We start from the raw sequence: 21,945 nt of genomic DNA, 5'->3' as shown, positions 1-21,945 counted from the left end.
AAGCTTAGTTACTGGTCCTTTTAACAACAATGACTGATACTTAAGAAGCCTACTGTCTGTCATCCAAATATTAACCTTAGAATTTAAGATTCTACTCACATCATGAGAAGTCAGTACAGTAAGGTTTTGTCCATGAATTATTTTTAAAGCTTCAGGTGCTAATAAAGTCGCTGCCCCAATTACTCTTAGGCAGTGGGGCCACCCACATGCAACTACATCTAATTTTTTGCTTAGATAAGCAATAGGTTGTTGGTGAGGCCCTCGGGGTTGTGTCAAAACTCCCAATGCCACACCTTTTCTTTCAGTGACAAACAAATTAAATTCTGACCCTGTGGGCAAGCTCAGAGCTGGAGCTTGCAGGAGAGCAGTCTGAAGAACTTTAAAAGCCTTTTGAGTTTCTGGAGACCAAACCAGTTTGTCAGTTTGGGCCTGCTGAGTTTCAGCTATAAGTTTATATAAAGGCCGGGCAAGTTCTCCATAACCCGGAATCTAAATGCGACAGTAACCTGTGATTCCCCAAAATCTTCTCAATTGTCTTAAAGTCATAGGTAGGGGGTGATTTAGTATAGGTTTAATTCTCTCAGGGCCTATGGCCCTAGTCCCTTCTGATATGATTAGGCCCAGATATCTAACCGATTGTTGACAAAGCTGAGCCTTTTCTCTTGATGTCTTGTAACCACAGCCTGTCAGAAAGTTTAAGAAATCTTCTGAGGCTCGCGAACAAGCTTCCTCTGTCTCAGCACAGAGCAAAATATCATCTACATATTGTAACACCACTGCTTTAGAGCTATTAAAGTTTTGTAGATCTCGTGACAAACTTTGTCCGAATAAGTGAGGACTGTCACGAAATCCCTGGGGCAAAACTGTCCAGGTTAACTGAGAAGCTGGCTGCGTAGGGTCTTCAAAGGCAAATAGGAATTGACTTTCTTCCGCCAAAGGCACTGAATAGAAGGCATCCTTTAAATCAATTACAATTACAAATATTTGGCCCGTTCAGGAATTTCAGACAATAGAGTATAAGGATTAGGCACCATGGGGTGTAAAGGAACTACAGCCTCATTTATTATTCGTAAATCTTGAACTAGTCTCCATTTACCATTCGATTTCTTTATACCCAAAATAGGAGTGTTGCAAGGACTGTTACAGGGAATTAATAGTCCCTGTTCTTTTAAATTTTCGATGATGGGTTTTAATCCTTTCTTAACTTCAGGTTTCAGTGGATACTGCTTCTTATGTGGAAATATGTGTGGGTCTTTGAGCTTAACAACTACAGGAATAGCATTTTGTGCTCGACCCACAGATTTTCCATCAGCCCATACTCTAGGATTTACATTTTGTTCAACTAAAGGGAGAGAAAGGGAGGGCTCCATATTCATGAAAACAGAGGCATGGACCTTGTTCAGTATATCCCTTCCCAAAAGGGGTGAGGGAGATTCTGGCACAATCAGAAACTCGTGTGAAAACAGCACAGAATCCCAGTTGCAAGATAAAGAATAACTGAAATAATACCTTTTGGCTCGTCCAGACAGTCTCATTACGGAAGCGGATCGGGAAGAAAGTGGGCCAGGGGCTTCAGTAAGCACAGAATAAGTTGCCCCAGTATCTAAAAGGAAATCGACGGATTGGCCCCCCACAACTATTAATACCCGGGGTTCCTCAGGTGTAATTAGGACGGGAGCTTGTGTGGGGACCCCCGGGCACCTTCAGTCCTGATTGTCTTGAGAGTCCGACCCGGGAGACCTACGCCTCTGGGGGCAGTCTCTCTTTCAGTGTGGTCCTTTGCAGACCGGACATGGAGCCGGGGGCGGCTTAGATGCCTGAGGGCAATCCCGCTTGAGGTGCCCCTCTTTTTCACAGCAGTAGCAAGCCCATCCCTTTTCACCTGGGCCCCTCTGGGCATTTTTTTCAGGCTGTTTAAGAACGTTTTTCATAGCCATGGCGAAGGCTTCCGCCTTTTTTTTTGTCTTTTTTTGCCTTTTTTTTTTTTCTTTATATTCCCTACCATAATAGACTGTCTGAGCCAGTTGTAACAGAGTATCTAAAGACTGATTTGGTCCATACGCCTGTTTTAATAGCTTACGGCGGATATCTGGAGCCGACTGAGTGAGAAATCTATCCTTTAAGATCACTTTTTCCTCTTCACTTTCGGGATCAATCTCAGTGAATCTGCGAAGGCCTTCTCTCAGTCTATCTAGGAATTTACCAGGAGCTTCTTTCTCCTCCTGTTCTATATCTGCCAATTTGCCATAGTTTAAAGGCTTGGAACGCGCCTGCCTAAGTCCCTCAAGAATACATCTAACAAAATGACTCTGATCCCATCTTCCTTTAGCTGTGTTGTAGTCCCAGTCTGGTTCTATAGTTGGGACCGCCTGATTCCCAGTGGGGAGGGCCGCTATCTCGTTTTCCCTCTTCCCTACTGATTCATTACCAAGCCACTCATCTCCATAAGCAACTGCTTTTCCCAAAACTCGAGTCTTTGACTCAGGAGTCAGCGTTTGTCCCAAGATATACATCACATCCTTCCAAGTGAGGTCATAAAGCAGAGTAACACCTTTAAAAGCTCTAATATATTTTTCTGGGTCCTCTAAATAGTCTCCCAGATCCTCCTTGATTCTTTGTATTTTTTGATAAGAAAAAGGCTTATTAACTCTCACAGACTGATTATTTTTCCCGGTGAGTGTTTCATAAAGAGGCAACAGCTTGTGTGGCTGTTCCTCAGTCTCTCTGGCTGCTCTGCGCATATGATCCCAGGGATAGATTGGAGAAACCTGTTTTTCCTCTTTGTCTCCTGTCCTCCATCTCATCGCTTACTTCGATGGTCTGAGTTTCTACTGAAACCAGAGTAGTCTGAGGCCGTACTGAGACAGGAGTTGTTTGGACCTCCATGTGGGCAGTTTGAATCCCAGTTTGGAGTCCCAGGTATGGGGGCAAAGTAAGAGGACAGGAGGGAGCTGAAGGTTTCACGCCCAAATCTATACCCTTAGGACATAAGTCTGGCATATTTCGCAGAGAGAAAAGGGGCAACACATATGCTACTTCTACCTATTTTCCTTGTTCCTTACAGAACCGGTCTAATTGTAGAACAGTATTATACTTAAGAGACCCTCCAACTGGCCACCGTTCGCCGTCCTCCAATGGATACTGTGGCCATGCAGTATCACATAGGAAGACCAGGTGTGTCTTCTTTAAGCCCTGGGGATCAAATCTATCCCAGTTTTTCAGGATACAGTTCAAAGGAGTGAGGCTGGAATTGTTAGCTCCCATCTGTAAGAGAGAAAAAAAGCGACCAGCGCCATTTTTTCTACCGGAGGCGTCCCTCTCTGCTCTAGATGGGGGTGTAGACAGACGTTACACCAAAAGCTTTTCTTTCTTGGTCGGACTTAGTCTGTCTCTTACCGACGCAGGGGCCGTACTCGTCCCTCCCGGTTCTACCACCGAGACGGGGTGGGGATGTATCAGGGGTAGACTTGATAGCATCCCTACTTGACGTCCAGCTCTTCACCCTTAACCTTGTTTGCCTCTGATGTCACTCGGGGTGAATCAGAGTAACTTCCCGGAATGCCTCTCAAGCTAAGACCATTGTGGAAACATTTGTCACCTGAGTGCCTGTGCACGACCCTGAGTATTTTTTGACCACAATAAGACCGACGCGAACATAAAACTGAGATGTTCTTTTTAAGCATCACCACACCAGTATAACAGCCTCTTCTGATCCACTAAGAGCTGGCATTACCAAAGAAAAAAAACCCATCGCGGTCCCAATCTGAGTAACCTTTAACCTCAGAGATGTTCTGGGAGCTAGAGCTCCATCTAGCTTCCGAACTTTCGATTCCTAGCGAGGCTAGACACTTTCTTGACTACCAATCCAAGTTTGGGACCTAAGCCACAGTACACAATAACAGTATAGATCACAAGTCCCTTGAAAGTCTATGATCCGATAGATTAGGTTAGTACTTCTAATTCCCAAGGAGTTATGAAATGGTCAAAGAGACCGAAAAGTTTGACCGAGAAAGGAGAGTTCGGTCCACACGCTTTGCCCATTTCTGGTCGGTTTCCGAAGGAGACATTGGGTGCCTCTTGGCATTGGCAGGTCGGTATAACGCCCCGACAGGTTTCTGCCATAAGCCCTATGAGATCACCGTGGAACCGCAGAGCAGGGCTCCTTACTTGTTTCACGCAGGGCATGCCATTCATTCACACAAGCACACGGTAGAGTTAGTAAAGCACAGCAGAAAACGTGTTCGCTAAGAGAACAAAGAACTAAAGCTCCAAGCATCCTTACCTTGTCCTGAAGGATCCCGGACGAGCCCCCAAGATGAAAGGTTGTTGCTGAATCACGTGAACAAAGAACTAAAGCTCCAAGCATCCTTACCTTGTCCTGAAGGATCCCGGACGAGCCCCCAAGATGAAAGGTTGTTGCTGAATCACGTGAATACACCAGGATTCTTGGCCCCCGGAGGAGAAGAATTCAATCCGGGGCCAGAGACGAGGCTTGATTGCTCAGAGCTTTTGTGTAGTAAAGTTTTATTGAAGTATAAAGGAGATAGAGAAAGCTTCTGACATAGGCATCAGAAGGGGGCAGAAAGAGTACCCCCCTGCTAGTCTTTAGCTGGATGTTATATAGTCACTAGCAGTCTGTTAATGAAAGAAAGGAATGTCTTAAAATTCAGATGGGCCATAAAATGATTAACTTGAATCTTGAAGAAGGGCAGACCACCATACAAATAGTTTCATTTACATAGATTAGGGGAACAATATCCATACTGGTTTGTCAAGTAGGTTCTGGGCCAAGAGGCGGAACCGACTTGGAGACAGAGTTTGGGGTAAAGGCATGGTACATTAGCATAGCTTAAGACAAACATTTTCATAAGAAAAAGGCATTGGTTATCTCTAGACTCGAGAATAGCTAACTTCAGGCGAAGCTGGGTGTCATTATGGCAACACAATATTTTAAGAGAAACCTCCCTTTAAATTTGTATAGAGAAGGAAAAAATATTGCTAGTTTGTTTCCTCCTGCCGCTTAAGAGAGATAAAAATGTCTGACACTTGCAGGCTATTTCCTCTATTTGGAGACCCCTGGCCTTCCTGCCTGTTATCCTCTCACTTGTCTGAAAAGCTTTTGATTTCTCCTTCATACTTGAATGAGATCCTTGCTGGGTACAATAATCTGGGCTGTAGGTTATTTTCTTTCATCATTTTAAGTATGTCTTGCCATTCCCTCCTGGCTTGAAGAGTTTCTATTGAAAGATCAGCTGTTATCCGTATGGGAATTCCCTTGTGTGTTATTTGTTGTTTTTCCCTTGCTGCTTTTAATATTTGTTCTTTGTGTTTGATCTTTGTTAATTTGATTAATATGTGTCTTGGGGTGTTTCTCCTTGGGTTTATCCTGTTTGGGACTCTCTGGGTTTCTTGGACTTGGGTGATTATTTCCTTCCCCATTTTAGGGAAGTTTTCCACTATTATCTCCTCAAGTATTTTCTCATGGTCTTTCTTTTTGTCTTCTTCTTCTGGAACCCCTATGATTCGAATGTTGTAGCGTTTAATATTGTCCTGGAGGTCTCTGAGATTGTCCTCATTTCTTTTGATTCGTTTTTCTTTTATCCTCTCTGATTCATTTATTTCTACCATTCTATCTTCTAATTCACTAATCCTGTCTTCTGCCTCTGTTATTCTACTATTTGTTGCCTCCAGAGTGTTTTTAATTTCACTTATTGCATTATTCATTATATATTGACTCTTTTTTATTTCTTCTAGGTCCTTGTTAAACCTTTCTTGCATCTTCTCAATCCTTGTCTCCAGGCTATTTATCTGTGATTCCATTTTAGTTTCAAGATTTTGGATCAATTTCACTATCATTATTTGGAATTCTTTATCAGGTAGATTCCCTATCTCTTCCTCTTTTGTTTGGTTTGGTGGGCATTTATCCTGTTCCTTTATCTGCTGAGTATTCCTCTGTCTCTTCATCTTGTTTAAATTGCTGAGTTTGGGGTGTCCTTTCTGTATTCTGGCAGTTTGTGGAGTTCTCTTTATTGTGGCGTTTCCTCACTGTGTGTGGGTTTGTACAGGTGGCTTGTCAAGGTTTCCTGGTTAGGGAAGCTTGTGTCGGTGTTCTGGTGGGTGGAGCTGTATTTCTTCTCTCTGGAGTGCAATGAAATGTCCAGTAATGATTTATGAGATGTCTATAGTTTTGGGGTGACTTTGGGCAGCCTGTATCTTGAAGCTCAGGGCTGTGTTCCTTTGTTGCTAGAGAATTTGTTTGGTATGTCTTGCCCTGGAATTTATTGGCCCTTGTGTGGTGCTTGGTTTCAGTGTCGGTATGGATGCATTTGATGAGCTCCCGTCAATTAATGTTCCTTGGAGTCAGGAGTTCCCTGGAGTCAGGGTTTGGACTTAAGTCTCCTGCTTCCGGTTATCGGTCTTATTTTTACAGTAGTTTCAAAACTTCTCCTTCAATACAGCACCATTGATAAAACATCTACATTAAAGATGAAAAGTTTCTCTACAGTGAGGGTCACTCAGAGAGGTTCACAGGGTTACATGGAGAAGAGAAGAGGGAGGAGGGAGTTAGAGGTGACCCAAATGAGATGAGGTGAATCAATAGTGGAGAGAGTGGGCTAGCCAGTAGTCACTTCCTTATGTGCACTCCACAACTGGACCACTCAGAGATGTTCACGGGGTTATATAGAGAAGAGAAGAAGGAGGAAGGTAACAGAGGTGGCCAGAAGGATAAAAGGGGGGAATGAAAAGGAGGGAGACAGATCCAGCCAGTAATCAGTTCCCTAAGTGTTCTCCACCGTCTGGAACACACAGAATTTCACAGAGTTGGGTAGAGTAGAGAGGGGTTAGGGAGGAGACACAGGCGACCTGGTGGAGAAAAAGGAGAGTCCAAAGGGAGAGAGAGCAGTCAAGCCAGTAATCTCACTCCCTAGTGAAAAATGGGTCCTGAAGATTGGGTCCTTAAAGGTACAAAATTGGTAACAAATGCATAAAAGCAAAAATTAAAAATCTAGAGTAGAGTTTGGAATTTCAAAAATATGATGTTAAAGAAAAGAAGAAGGAAAAGAAAGAGAGAAAAAACGAACAAACAAAAACAAACAAGGTCGCGAAAATTATAAAGAAAGTACAGGTACAAAATTGATAACTAATACCAGAAAGCAAAAATTAAAAATCTAGAGTAGAGTTTGGAATTTCAAAAATACAATGTTAAAGAAAAGAAGAAGGAAAAGAAAGAGAGAAAAAACGAACAAACAAAAACAAACAAGGTCGCGAAAATTATAAAGAAAGTACAGGTACAAAATTGATAACTAATACCAGAAAGCAAAAATTAAAAATCTAGAGTAGAGTTTGGAATTTCAAAAATACAATGTTAAAAAAAAAAAAGAAGAAGAAAAATAAAGAGAGAAAACAAACAAACAAATACGAACAATGTCACAAAAATTATAAAGAAAATACAGGTACAAAATTGATATCAAATACCAAAAAGCATAAATTAAAAATCTAGAGTAAAGTTTGGAATTTCAGATATACAATGTTATATAAAAGAAGAAGAGAAAGAAACAGAGAAGGAAAAAAAAAAAAGTCAGAAATTATATTAAAAAAAAAACTATAGGTACAAAATTGATAAAATATACCAAAAAGTGAAAATTAAAAATCTAGAGTAGAGTTTGGAATTTCAAAAATACAATGTTAAAGAAAAGAAGAAAAAAACAAAAACAAAAACAAACAAAAAACAAGGTCAAAAAATTATAAAATATATATATATGAAGTTTGCTGAAGAAGAAAAAAATAGGGTCTTTTTTTTTTTTGCAAAGTAATAGGTTATAAAAGTGAAATTTAAAGGAACAATAGAGGACTTAAAAAATTTTTTTTTAATTAAAAAAAAAAAGGAAAGAATGATCGTAAAAATAATAAAAATATATCTAGGACTTTTTTGTTTTTTTTTTTGTGGGTGTTGTGGGTTCAGTTCATTTTTGGCTAGTTCCTTGGTCAGATTTATATTTCTCAAGATCTATAGGCCCCTTCCTATGTAGTCCGTAGTAACCACAGGGTTTTGATCTATTGCCTGTAGCTTCCAAGGCGTTTCCCTCTGTTATATCTTCTTCTGTTTGCTAGTCTCTTCAGTATCTGGTTTCCGCCCTGACACAAAGGGCACGGTGGAGGACACTTTTTTTTCTTTTTTTTTTTTTTTTAGGCTTACTTGTTCAGTCGCGCTGTGGGGAGGGAGGGAGGGAAGGATGCTGCAAACAAATAACACTGGCGTGGGCTCGCAGTGCCTCAGCCACCCTGGGTCTGCCCCTGCTCACGGCGCATGTAGCCTCCCTGTCCACACTGCTCGGACTCTAGGTTGTTCCGCCGGGAACAATCCGAGGCTGGCCCTGGGCTGCATGCACCTCCCAGGTCCAAGCCGCTCAGGTTCAGGCACTCGGGTAGTCCTCAGAGGCGCAGACTCAGTTGGGCCTGCGTTTTGTGCTCTTCCCAGGTCCGAGCAGCTCAGGTGATGAGGTGTTTGGCGAGCGCCAATGCTGCGACTTATCGCCTCCCCGCCACTCGGTTATCTGGGTGTTAAAACCGGCGCATCTTCTCAGGCAGATGTTGACCGTCCAGACCCCCAAGAAGTTTTAGTTAGCAAAGAAGCCTGCTTACAGTTTTATAGATAATGTCTCTCTGGGGCTGCGATTGCCCCCTTCCGGCTCTGGCTGCCTGTCACCGGAGGGGGAAGATCTGCAGCCGGCTATCTCTGTTCAGTCCTTTGTTCCGTGCGCGGGCCTGGCGGTCTTAGGTTAGGGTTGGCTTTTCGCGTGGTAGATATCCCACAGTCTGGTTTGCTAGCCCAAATTATTTCGCTCAGATAGCGCTCAGGGTATTCAGGCCAGATTCTTACTCTCAGTGATGCAGCCCACAACGCGCCTCCCTGCCCAGCCCCGGCTTGCTAATGGCGGATGCAGGCGTCTGCGCTGCTTCTCCGCTGGGGGAGTTACCGTAGGGCTCGCAATCTGCGAGTTTTAATTGTTTATTTATTTTTTCTCCCTGTTATGTTGCCCTCTGTGCTTCCAAAGCTCGGCACAGATTCGGCAGTGAGAAGGTTTCCTGGTGTTTGGAAACTTCTCTCTTTTTAAGATTCCCTTCCCGGGACGGAACTCCGTCCCTCCCTCTTTTGTCTCTTTTTTTTTGTTTTTAATATTTTTTCCTACCTCCTTTTGAAGAGTTGGGTTGCTTTTCTGGGTGCCTGATGTCCTCTGCCGGCATTCAGAAGTTGTTTTGTGGAATTTACTCGACGTTTAAATGCTCTTTTGATGAATTTGTGGGGGAGAAAGTGTTCTCCCCGTCCTACTCCTCTGCCATCTTGGCTCCTCCCCGCTGGAGAAGACTCTTGAGAGTCCCTTGGACTGCAAGGAGATCCAACCCGTCCATTCTAAAGGAGATCAGCCCTGGGTGTTCTTTGGAAGGAATGATGCTAAAGCTGAAACTCCAGTACTTTGGCCACCTCATGCAAAGAGTTGAGTCAGTGGAAAAGACCCTGATGCTGGGAGGGAGTGGGGGCAGGAGGAGAAGGGGACGACAGAGGATGAGATGGCTGGATGGCATCACTGACTTGATGGACATGAGTCTGAGTGAACTCTGGGTGTTGGTGATGGACAGGGAGGCCTGGCGTGCTGCAATTCATGGGGTCACAAAGAGTCGGACACGACTGAGCGACTGAGCTGAACTGAACTGAAGAGTTCACAAGGGAGGTTGGTATAAAGGAGTGCTGTATCACTTAAAAGCAGTATACAGAAAGTCAATTCTGATTCTACTCGGATGCCCAGTCTATTGAGTAACCACGTCTAATAATGTGTTGTCCATAAATACTAGTTAATGCCCTTAATCAGTCATACGGTCAGGACTATGGTAAGAAGTCATCCACTGTTTCTTTTTCCACTCCTGTACTTTTTTCTTTTCTATCCTCACCTTGCATTTACAGAATATTCTCAGTTATCTCCTAGAATAGTGACTACAGGCTCTAAACTCAACATGTTTTGTCTTTTTTTCTTTTAATCTATACAACTGAGTCGTTTGCTCTTGTTTCTCTGTGAGCTTGGTAGGTCCAGGAAAAACAAATTCAAATAAAATGCCTACATGAGTCCCTTCAACACTGGACGATGTGAGGTAGGAAAACTACAAAATAGATAGAAGCCACTTCAATCAGTTCATGTTGATCATTTTTTTTCAGTCAATACATTTTATAAAACAACGAGCAGTACCTACTCCTTCAGGGTCCCTGGATTTGTACATTTATTGGTTTCTTAAAGATTTATTCTATACTGTACCCTGAAAATTTTATATCCTAAATTTTTCTGTAAACATTCCCTGAGTTCAGGCCTGCATCACCTTGTTATTCCCAGTATTAATTCCTTCAGATTCGTCTTCCTCCAGTTATTCGTGTGCCTTTCAGATTCCTCCCTCCCATGGTGTTTAGAGTCACCAATCTCAAAAGCACACGTGACCATGAGGCACTCTGAGTCACGTTAATGTCTAGACCTCTTAAGGCACCACTGATGCTCTCACAGTCTGACTTCTGCCTGACCCTCTGTCTCTAGCCCTTTCAGTCCTTTGCTCTAGAATTCTGAACTGCTGCTGGTGCCCTCGTCACTTGTCCCTGTTGTTGTTCAGTCGCTCAGTCCTGTCTGATTCTATGCGGCCCCATGGACCGCAGCACACCAGGCTTCCCTGTCCTTCACCATCTCCCAGCGCTTGCTCAACTCACGTTCATGGAGTCGGTGATGCCATCCAAACATCTCATCCTCTGTCATTCCCTTCTCCTCCCGACTTCAACCTTTCCCAGCATCAGGGTCTTTTCTAATGAGTCAGCTCTTCGAATCCAGTGGCCAAAGTAATGGAGCTTCAGTGCCAGCGTCAGTCTTTCCAATGAATGTTCAGAACTGATTTTGTTTAGGATTGACTGGTTGGATCTCCCTGCAGTCCAAGGGACTGTCATGAGTCTTTTCGAACACCACAGTTGAAAAGCATCAGTTCTTCGGTGCTCAGTCTTCTTTTTGGTCCAACTCTCATATCCATACATGACTACTGGAAAAGCTTTTGCTTTGACTAGACGGACCTTTGTCAGCAAAGTAACGTCTTTGCTTTTTAATATGCGAAGTTTGTCATACCTATATCTTTTCTTCCAAGGAGCAGGTGTCCTTTAATTTCACGACTGCAGTCACCATCTGCATTTCTTTTGGAGCCCAAGAGAATAAAGTCTGTTTCTGTTCTCATTGTTTCCTATCTCTTTGCCACAAAGTGATGGGACTGGATGCCATGACCTTCATCAGTCCCAGCCCTTCACTTTGGACAGATATCTACCCTGTGGTGTGTGTTTCTCTCCCCATCTTGCTACAGCCTGAAATGCTCTCCCTCTCGTGCCTTCTGTTCCCTTGAACTGTGTAAGTCTGCACTCAGGCATTATCTCTAGAAAAGCCATCCCTGACACATTTTTCTACATTTTTCGTTAAACTCCGGTGGCTAGTACTGAGCGTAAACCCAAGAAATAATTATTGAATAAGAGACACTGGGGCTCTGTATCAACCTAGAGGGGTGGGATGGGGAGGGAGATGAGAAAGAGGTTCAAAAGGGGCGATATATGTGTACCTATGGCTGATTCATTTTGAGCTTTTACAGAAAACAACAAAATTCTGTAAAGCAGTCATCCTTCAATAAAAAAATAAATTAAAAAAAAAAAACACGATATATACCGAGGTGACTTTTAAGAGCTTGTCCTCTGCAGCCTAGGAGCCAAGAGGATAGACATGTAAAGAAATAATTTACAGTCCAGATCTATATCTATCACTAGGAAAATCTAGAAAGATACACTAGAAAAATCTTTAAAGTACTAAGGTAGCTACAAGGAAAGGCATACCTCTTGATCAGGGGAAAGATGGCAGTAATTAAAGACAACTTCACAAAGCAGGTTGAGCCTTAAAAGATGAAAAGTAATTTGTCAGAAGAGTAGAGGGAAGCATTTCAGATGAAGGAACTGATAAAAACTAAAAAGTAAGAGGAATTTTATAAACCATGAATAATGTTGCAGTTGATGCTTGGCGTGTTGTTAAAAAGGTCCTGTTATGAAGTAGAGAAGAGACTGTATGGTGACTTTATATGTCTGTCCTGTATTTTGTTTGGTTTCTGATTGTCTTGTTCACTGATGTTTGGATCAATCTGTGACTGAATCTTTGAGCTGTTTGTGTGCCTGTAACCTGGTGACATCTGGTATTTCCCAAATGGTTTGTTGAAGTTTTTAGGTCATTGGAAGTAGTTCTTAAAGAAGTAAATATTCAGCTGAAGATTAAGATTGATTTAATCTGTCATTTCATACAATGTTTTAGATCTATGTTTTAAATGAGGATTATGTCTTTTATCTAAACATTCTAAGTAATTTTAACTAAACATGCAGATCTGTCAAGAGAACGAGACTGGGAAATGATAACAGAGGAAGAACAAGAAAAACTTGATGAAGATGAGAATAACCATGCACAGGTATGTAAAACTGTAAATTTCAATTTCTGGTGTAGTACTGTATGAGAAAATGTGTATCAAACAAGGCAAGTTAGAATGGAAAGATAAGTTAAAACCCATCACAAATGAGTTAAAGCTGAAGTTCAGTGAAATTTTGTGAGGAATACCAAATTACCGTTTCTCCTGAGGAAGATCCACTACGTGATAACCCTAAAGAAGGAGCAAACCAAAAGGAAATATCTCCTAATCTCACAAATAATATACCTGATTGTGAGGAAAAAGATGCATTTGGAGTATCTGTCTCTCTAGTATTCCAAGCATTTCCTGAACAAAAAGAACCCAGTCTCAAAAATGTTTTTCTGTGGTCTGTAAACTCTGGGTCCCTTGGATAGACTTGTCGGTCATCTTCAAAGCTTTGTTTCCCTGAAAATAAAGTAGACGTTGAAAATTATCAACTAGACGTTGAACATGTGTTTAGGAAAATTGAGGAGAGTTTTTATAATGATACAGAAAATAAAAAAGTAGAGGAGCCGGTAGTTATATTCGAAGTGAAAGACCAAGAGATTGATATGCAAATGTCACAAAATATGAGGCAAGATCCCACTAATCGGAAATGAGACACAGGACAGGCATGTCATTCTAGTCTGTGGCTTGTCTACCCTGGTAAGATGAAACATATAATTCAAATAAAAATTCACATTCCCCTTGCTGTTGTTAGAATGCTGATCTGAAGAATAAAGCAATACAGGACTGGTTCCAGAAGCCACTGCATGCGGATAATTGCAGTGCTAGTGACAATAAAAGCATGGAACCCGAATTAGAAAATGGGAATTCTTCTCCACCTAATAGTCATGGCGCATCTGCAGTGTATGTAAATGAAGGATTAGAGAAGGATATGCAGAGGTTTAAGAAGGAAATAGACATGTTACAAGTAGAGTTGCTGGCTCTGGAAAAAGAGAAAATTTAACTTCCAAAAGAGTTTCTCATTTTCTCTTGCTTTGGTTTTTCTCTTTCTTGATGATGTGGTCCCTTTTGATTTTCCACTTATGAATAAAGCAGGGTCATCCAAAGAGGTAATTGTGTAGAAATTGATTATTATCTCAATAACAGGAATTCAGGAAACTATTTTCATGGCTTTTGTCCTTCAATCAGTTCTAATATCTAATTCTTCTCCGTCAGTCTTAGTATGGACTGGGAAACTCATTTAGCTATGTACCATGTGGTCTTCTGAGCCAGAATAAGCACCAAGGAAATTGCTTAAGAAGAATAATCAGCTAGGGTTTTGCATCTTTTTTTTTCCTTTAACTCTGTTGGGTTAAATATAAGTTATATTTCCATAGAATGGGAAGAAAGCACTGACTGAGAGATGGGACATGAGCATGTGTTCCCTCTAATCTCTTCATTGTGGTTGAATATGTGATCTTCTCTGCTTTCCGCAATCGCTAGGCACTTAGATTTCCAGCATGGCCGCTTCAGGATCTTTTTAATAACAAATACATGTGCTCCCACATATGCTTTAATCAGCACTCAGATGTTTCTTTTGAGACAGACCTTTCCATTATGTTGTTTACTAAAATGTAGAAGTTTTGACATGTGTGATTTTGTTACATAGGTTGTGTGTGTGTGTGTGTGTGTGTGTGTGTGAAAGTTGCTCAGTCAGGTCCAACTCTTTGCAAACCCTTGGACTGTAGCCTGCCAGGCTCCTCTGTCCATGGAATTCCCCAGGCCAGAAAGAATACCAGAGTGGCTAGCTGTTCCCTTCTCCAGGGGATCTTCCTAAACCAGGGATCGAACCCAGGTCTCCCGCATTGAAGGTGGATTCTTTAATGTTTGAGCCACCAGGGAAGCCCACAGGTAGAATAAATCCTGAGCAAAAAAGGAAAAAAAAAATTAAGTGTTTACCTACAAAGGAGAAGACTGAGTTCTGAGATGCTGTGAGATTTTTCTTCTTCAGTAATAGGTTTTTAAAAATTGTTTGTTTGCTCTTTTGTGTAAGAGGTGCTTTGACTGAGTTTGAACAACAAACAAAAAGACACAAAAAAGAAACAAAAAAACTCTATGTGTTCTCCTGTTTAAAAAAAAAAAAAAAAAGGAGATGAGCCCTACCCCCAACTAAAGCATTGAAACTGTGCCAAAGTCACGCTTTTAACTTATCTGATTAATCTGATGAATTCAGTTGGTAATACATAACATTCAACGTTCCAGAATTGTATCATCTCTTTTGGTGCCATAAAATGCTAGGGAGTGCCAGTTTAGGGGCCTTAAACAAAACCTTGAACATTCTTTGATTTTATTGCTGTTTTTGGTAAATAGCAATAAAATTGCTCCTTTCTGTTTGAGGAATTGCCTAGCGGGGCAATGCTAGGTAATTATTTCTATACCCTCTACCTGTAAGGTTTGATGGTTATTGAATGTGGAATTGGGAAGCATTACTTATATTCCAGAATTCCACACTAACTAACAACTCCTCAGTTTCATTCTGCTCCTTGTGTTTTGGTAAACTCTGGTTCATTTAATTTCGTGAACACCGTCACTTTTTTGCTATTTCCTGGATCCAAGTGAAAAAAGAACTGTAAAAGGCAGAGGGGAAAGAATAGCTTTAGTGCAGAGAAGAATGTTTCCTTTCTGAGGTGCAAAGGTGTCACATCCTCTCCATCCGGCTGTTTAATGGAAAATCCAGGTAGTAAAGACCAAAGAGGACAGATTTTGTGTCTTTGTCTTTTTATTTCTCTGTCTCTGCCAGTCAGATGGGGAAGACAATATGAATAATTGCATCTTATTAAGAACGCCATTTTTGAAATTCTGGGAATTTTGTTTCTTTTCCTCAAACAGAAAGGAGCAGATTTTACAAAGATTTCAGTGACTTGTAAGTGATAAAATTAAAATAAACACAAAAATATTTTTATCACTTAAATTCAGGGTGAGCACTGAGTCAAATAATAAAATTGAAAACAAAGATCTTTATAATCAATACACAGCAATTATTCTTAGTGTCAAACTTCCATTAAAGGTTGAAGAAGAAAAGAAGCACAAAAGCAGTGAAGTGGAAGTATCAGAGAACGTATGCGATGCTGCTGATGAGAGTGGATTGTTTCAGCAGAGAAAGCGTGGAGGAAACAGCAACCAGGAGTTTCCTGCTATGCAGCATGAGGGTTCTGATAGGTAATCCTGTATCAATATTTAGCAGCACGTCCCTTCTTATGTTCCTATAAAATAATTTCTAACTTGAGCTAATGTTTGTGATGTACAGATTTTATATTTTACTAGAGATATGGTTATTTTTAATACTCTTGTCCTTTAGCCTTATTACTAGAGTTCCTTTGTTAACATGCCACCATGGTACATATTAGAGTATTCTGGATTTGACTGCATATTTGCCTTACTCAGTGTGTTGTATATTTAAATGTGTTTTGTCACTAACGAGCATCCTTTCATTTCAGTCTGAGGACTTCTCCCAGCGTTTCTCATGAGGCGGGACTAGTGGTGATGAGCTCCCTCAGGTTTGCTATGTCTGGGACGGTTTTTATTTCTCTTTCATTTCTGAAAGACAGCTTTTCTGAAAAGAGTCCCTTGGCTGGCAGGCTTTTCTCTCCTAGCACTTTGAGTGTGTCCATGGAGGAGGCCAGATTGCTGATGGTGGCGGGAGAGGCCATGAGGTGTCAGTTTTTCAGCCGTGATGCTGCTGTCACCGCCATCATGCGGGTGGTTTAAAAGTGAGCTCTCCTCCCGTGGCCAAATATTTCCTTGGTTTCTTCTTTCATGGTATGTGTGCCTCGTGTCACTTAAAATACCACCTAAATTAAGTGTGGCTTTTTTCTGTGAATTCTCTTTTTCATTTATTTTTGGCTGCCCTGGGTCTTTGCCGCCGCAGTGCTTGGGCTTCTCAGTGTGGTGGTTTCTCTTGATGCTGAGTGTGGGCTCTGGGGTGCTGGCCTCAGTAGCCGTGGAGCATGGTTTAGTTGCCCCATGGCACGCGGGATCTCCCCTGACCAGGACTGGAACGCCTGCCCCCTTTATTGGCAGGTGGACTCCTAAGCACTGGACCACCAGGGAAGTCCCTAAATTCACCATTATTATATTTAGTAGCAAAATAAAAAATATAGTGTAAATCTACTTATGGCTCCCATGTCTAAGAGTCAAGGCGCTTAGCCAGGGGACTCCAGGTTTGCAGTGTAGCCCTTGAGGTTCTTCTCAGTGTCTTTCCAGATGCATCTCTCTCCTTTCTTCCATGTATTTTGTGCTCTTCCTTCCAGGTTCCTCGGAAACAACCCAGATGCCCTGTGCCTGATGTTTGTGCTCACACTCGAATCTCCAAGTAGAATGATTTTCTCCCTTTTCTGTTTCTCATGATCTCCTCTCTTCACTTCTTCTGCAAATCCTTCTTTATTTCACTTACCATTTTCATATGTTGTTTTATATATCATATTGTATCATAATCGCATCTGTGTTTGAAGGAAGAATTTGTTTTCTTGCATATGGTTGGTACTCTATAACTGTTTTGTGAATTAATCAATGACTTAAGATGGGTAAGAGTTGGAATTTTATAAGAATTGGGTTTTTTTTTTTATTCTTTATCAGTTGAATTATCAGAAAACATTGGCTTTTTTGTGGACTTTTTAAAGTAGCGATCCTGGTGTACATAGGAAGGAAGTAAAGAAAAAGAACGATGACAAATGGACACCGGAAGAACATGTGATGGCACCAATATTTGAAAAGACCGATTCACTGACTGGTGGTCTGCTGCACGTGAATGATGACGGCATTTTAAGGGAAGTGGATCAGGGTGATGACAGGTACATTCTCCAGATTCCTTGTTTGTAGGGGAAGAAATGTTAGCACTGAATACTTCTTCTGGAAATACAGCAGCATTATACAGTGCTCAGGCCAAGACAAGAGATTGGACGAACCCTGCTGAAAGGTTGAGGTGAGGACCAGTGCCTTTGGCCGGAAGTCATTTCAGTAAATAGTCCCCTTGGAAACTGGACTGTAATGAATACACAAAAACATTCAGTAGGGAATGTTATTGGGACAGGCAATGAAGAACTGGATGGTAACTGAAGAGGAATGTGGAGTTCACAGGTGTTTCTTGTTTTATGTTAAGAAGGGAGCTTCTCGAGTATGTATGCTGTTGGAGGGAGAAGGCAATGGCACCCCACTCCAGTACTCTTGCCTAGCAAATCCCATGGATGGAGGAGCCCCTGGGCTGCAGTCCATGGTGTTGCTAGGAGTCAGACACGACTGAATGACTTCACTTTCACTTTTCACTTTCATGCATGGGAGAAGGAAATGGCAACCCACTCCAGTGTTCTTGCCTGGATAATCCCAGGGACTGGGGAGCCTGGTAGGCTGCCGTCTATAGGGTCGCACAGAGTCGGACACGACTGAAGTGACTTAGCAGCAGCATGCTATTGGAAATGAGCCAGCAGAGGGCGTGTTTGTTTAGTTTAGTTTAGTCTTGTTTGCATTTCCAATACTAGAAAGCTTATTGATTGTATGACATTATCTTTAAACTATTACATTAAACTAATTGTACATAATACTTCTGTTCCTGTATAGTTTTATGGTAAGGGCTTGTTCATTGGTTCTGAAGTGTAATATTCCTATGTAATGGAATATGCAGATGATTGCTTAAGTTAATTCTATCATATATAGATTTTCAAAAATTACATAATTGTGAATTTACACACACTTAGGCTATACTGAATAGGATATGGTCATTCCTTGATGATTCTAGTTGATAGTAACATGGTGAGTAGCTATGATTTTGTAAGGTGCTCTGAAATATCACATCATATTAACTTCATAGTTGTTTATAGATTCCAGGGAAAAGGGGAAGATTTTGTTTATATTCAACAGAAAAACATTATTAGCAGTCTTTCACATTATTCCTTTTGCGTGATAAAGGTCTAAATGACAGAACCCGTGCTTCCTTTACTAAGCATGTCATTAACACATATTGTGTGCTCAATACATCTATGTCAGATGCATGAAGAAACAGCAGAATGGGTGAATGAAGGCCTATTGATGAATTTCTTTACAGAAAACAAAACTGTATTGACAGTAGATTTGCAGACTTGCCTACCTCTGAAGTCTTTAATTTTTGAGAAATATGTTTTAAGATTCAGAAATCATTATTTATAGCTATAACTAGATCTGAAATAATCCTATAGATTCATTTGCTATCATATTACTTAAAAAGGCTTTTTGATATTACTTTCTCAGCATATTTGGGAAGAGCCGTGTTGAAGCCAGACTTCTGGGTTTGAATTCTGGGTCTGTTTGTGACATGCTGAGTGGGCCTGGGCACGTTCCTCAGCCTTTGTGTGCTCCATTTCTTCCTGTACCCATCTCCCAGAATGACTGTGGGGATGAAAATGCCTTTAGGACATGGCAAGTGCTTCTAATAATGCCTGGCTGATGCATAAGATGTCCTCCAGAGCTAATATCTTGGTTATTCAAATGGGTTTCTTTCTTAGAAGACTGAAGGAATACCTCCCAGATAGGTTGTATTGCCATAAAAGTTAGCTCTTCTGGAAAAGGACAGGTGCAAAAACACTGGTATAGTTTCCTATCATACAACGCAAGTAACTTTATGTTTTTCCTTTTCCTTGGATCTAACTAATGCTTTATTAATATTACTGATATATTTTCTGTGTCCTTTAATGCTGCTCTTATTATTTCTGCATCCTTTATAGACAATTACTTGCCAATGCAAAGAGTTTATATGAAAAAGTTTAGGTATTGTTTGTATTTTTGAATATTTAATATTAGCCTGAAAAGAATCATTTGTTCTTTTAGGCCTGCAAGGAAAACACCGTATGAAAAGAAGAAGGTATAGTAAAAAAATGAACTTTCAAAAATATTATCCTTGTCGAAAATAATTTGTCAAAGGAATAGTGGTAAAATAGAAAATCTTCCTTTGTTGTAGAGAAGTTTACTTTGAACACATCATTCAGAAACACTGTTGATAAAGTTATGCTTTTGATAAAAATCTCTTCTTTTAAGAAATGTCTGTTTTTGTTTTGTACAGAGTTTTATCACCTCTGTACACTTGGTATATTTACGCATATTTTAAGGACATTGTGAAACAGTATTGTTTACGTGTAGGTCAAAGAACAAATTAATTACGTGAATGACCTGGATGACTTAACTCAGTCGTCTGAGACTGTTTCTGAGGATGGCGATGGGCTTTACTCTACGAATTCCCCGTTGGAAGTAGAACCTCCCAACGTGGGGCTTAAAGGTAGGACCGCAGTGTAAATGTTAACGGAAAGCCTGTCTGTGTGTCGAGGAGTGATATATGCACACCTTGTCAGTCTGCTCTAGAGCCAGGGATATGCTACAGTGCTGTGCGTCCCAGAAGTTTGTTTTGCGTTAAAAGGACATGAACGTGAGTGTATACTCTGAGCCACAGGCCTATGATCCTTCTCACTCACTGTACCTTCTGTTGACTCTTCTTTCCTGTGCCCGCACCCACGGTCAGGTCAGCATCATTTTCCTCCTAGAGTCTCTGAAATACTCTCAGGACTTCTTTCCCTGCCACTCCACCTGGCAGAACCTCGGTCTGCATAGCAACTGTAATTATTGCCTATTTGTAAACATTCAGGTCTCATCATGCTACCCCCTTGCTTCAAGCCCAACTGTTGCCTCTCTTTGCTGCGTGGTTAAAGGTCACAATTGTGTGGTTCCATCTGGTTTGAGTTTTCACCCTTCTTTCTACATGAATTCTAGAATCAGCTTGTCAGTTCCCTAAAATGTCTGCTGGTCTTAACATTTTCATTTTCTTTCAGTTCAAAATACTTTGTTATTTTCTCTTTTCATTACCTCTTTGATCCAAGGGTTATTTAGATCCGTGTGACTTAGTTTCCAAATATTGAGAGTTTTCCAGAGATCCTTCTGTGCTCTTGCTTCTCATGATGTGTTAGGTGCATCCAGAGGGGCCCTGGGGCTAGGGCTGATTATTTCCTGCCTTGGAGGCCAGACCTTGCTGACTACCCTGTTCATTCTGCTGGTACCTAGGAGTTTTTCCAGCCTGACTCATGAGAATAGATAGAATTCCTGGGACTGAGTGAGCACCAGTCACAGGTTCCTGTAGTCTTTTCAGATGGTTTCTCCCTGGTCTCAAGTGGTTTCTCCCACATGGGCACTGTTCATTCCTCTGCTGAATACCCGAGGGGCTCCTCCTCAGATCTCCAGGGTCCTTTTTCTCTCTGTCCCACTCTCTCCTCTCCCGGTTCTGATTTGTGATCTCTGCCCACTTTGGTTTCACCAGACTGTCAGCTTCATCACCTCCTGTCAGGGAGTCTGGCTGACTCAGCTTCTGTTCCTTCTCCCCGTGTTGGGGCCTAGAAATTCTCTCCAGGCGGTGAGCTGGGGCGTTCCTTAGGCTAACCTGGTGTGTTTCCGGGATCATTGTCCTTCACTCCCTGAAGTCCTTTGTCATGAAATCATTGTTTAATGTATTTTGTCAGCGTTGTTTTTGCTCGCTCCACTCAGGAAGGTAAATCAGTAGCTGTTCACTCTGTCTTGGTTAAAAACATATGGCAGCTGGAGACTGTCCACAGGGTTGCTCTTCCTACTCCACTTACTACTTCCTGCTCATCCTTCATTTCTCAGTGTGACAGCTCTTCCCCAGGGAAATCTTTCCTGGACCCAGTCTATGTCAAGTTCTGTTATGTGATCATAGAACTCTCTTTTCTTAGAGTATCTATCTGAGTTCATAATTATTTTATTTGTCTTTCTCTTCTACTAGACTTCAAGCTAAACAAGAGCCAGGGGCATCTGTTTTATCTGCAGAGCTTAGAATAATGTCTTCCAATTATAGACACTTAATACTTGTTCAGTGCGTGGATGAGTGAACGTGAAAGGCACAGTCCTTTATACTCAAAAATTACTCACATAATTTTTTTTTTTGTTTCTGTCTTTGTTTTCTTCATCATGCAGATTCTGTTGGCTTGTTGAAAATTCAAGATACAGTTCTTTCGCATGAAAGATTAGTAGGTTTTCAAAGAAGCCAAAGAAGCCATTGTGAACTACTTAGAGGAGAATTTTACAGAATGAAAAGTAAGGTTCGTGGGCTACAGAAAGAGCTGTCAGAAACCAAAGAAGTGAAATCACAGTTAGAGCATCAGAAAGTGGAGTGGGAAAGAGAGCTCGGCAACTTGAGGTACTGTATATCTTGCTTTTAAAGAAATATGTGAACTATTGTTTCCTTTAATACTGCAGAGACGTAGACGTGTTATAAGGACTAACTTATCCTCTAGGATTTTACAGGGGAGAAAGTGTCACTAGTATTGTGGAGTGTGAAATTCTTGGAAATAATATGGCAGGTTCTTAACAGTGAATGCTTCTAATAATGTATGTTTTTCCAAATCATCATTTTCATGACCATAAAGAAGTCCACCATAATGGAAACCTTATTAATTATTTAGCAAATTGATTTTGGTTGTTTTTCAC

The 21,945-nt window shown here is 41.2% G+C and overlaps 1 protein-coding gene across 1 annotated transcript in view; it reads left to right on the top strand.

The window, feature by feature from the left end:
• The window catches only part of LOC112449367 (ankyrin repeat domain-containing protein 26-like), a 101,674-nt gene that overhangs the window by 62,920 nt on the left and 16,809 nt on the right, over positions 1-21,945 (top strand). Inside the window, exons 14-20 of the mRNA XM_059892865.1 lie at positions 12,428-12,510; positions 15,500-15,651; positions 15,930-16,191; positions 17,110-17,282; positions 19,288-19,321; positions 19,597-19,732; positions 21,433-21,655. Coding sequence (XP_059748848.1) covers positions 12,428-12,510; positions 15,500-15,651; positions 15,930-16,191; positions 17,110-17,282; positions 19,288-19,321; positions 19,597-19,732; positions 21,433-21,655 — 1,063 coding nt within the window. The remainder of the gene's footprint in view (positions 1-12,427; positions 12,511-15,499; positions 15,652-15,929; positions 16,192-17,109; positions 17,283-19,287; positions 19,322-19,596; positions 19,733-21,432; positions 21,656-21,945) is intronic.

The sequence above is a fragment of the Bos taurus genome, chromosome 13, assembly GCF_002263795.3.
Source record: "Bos taurus isolate L1 Dominette 01449 registration number 42190680 breed Hereford chromosome 13, ARS-UCD2.0, whole genome shotgun sequence".
Lineage (NCBI taxonomy): Eukaryota > Metazoa > Chordata > Mammalia > Artiodactyla > Bovidae > Bos > Bos taurus.
This window is presented reverse-complemented; position numbering and strand designations above follow the sequence as displayed.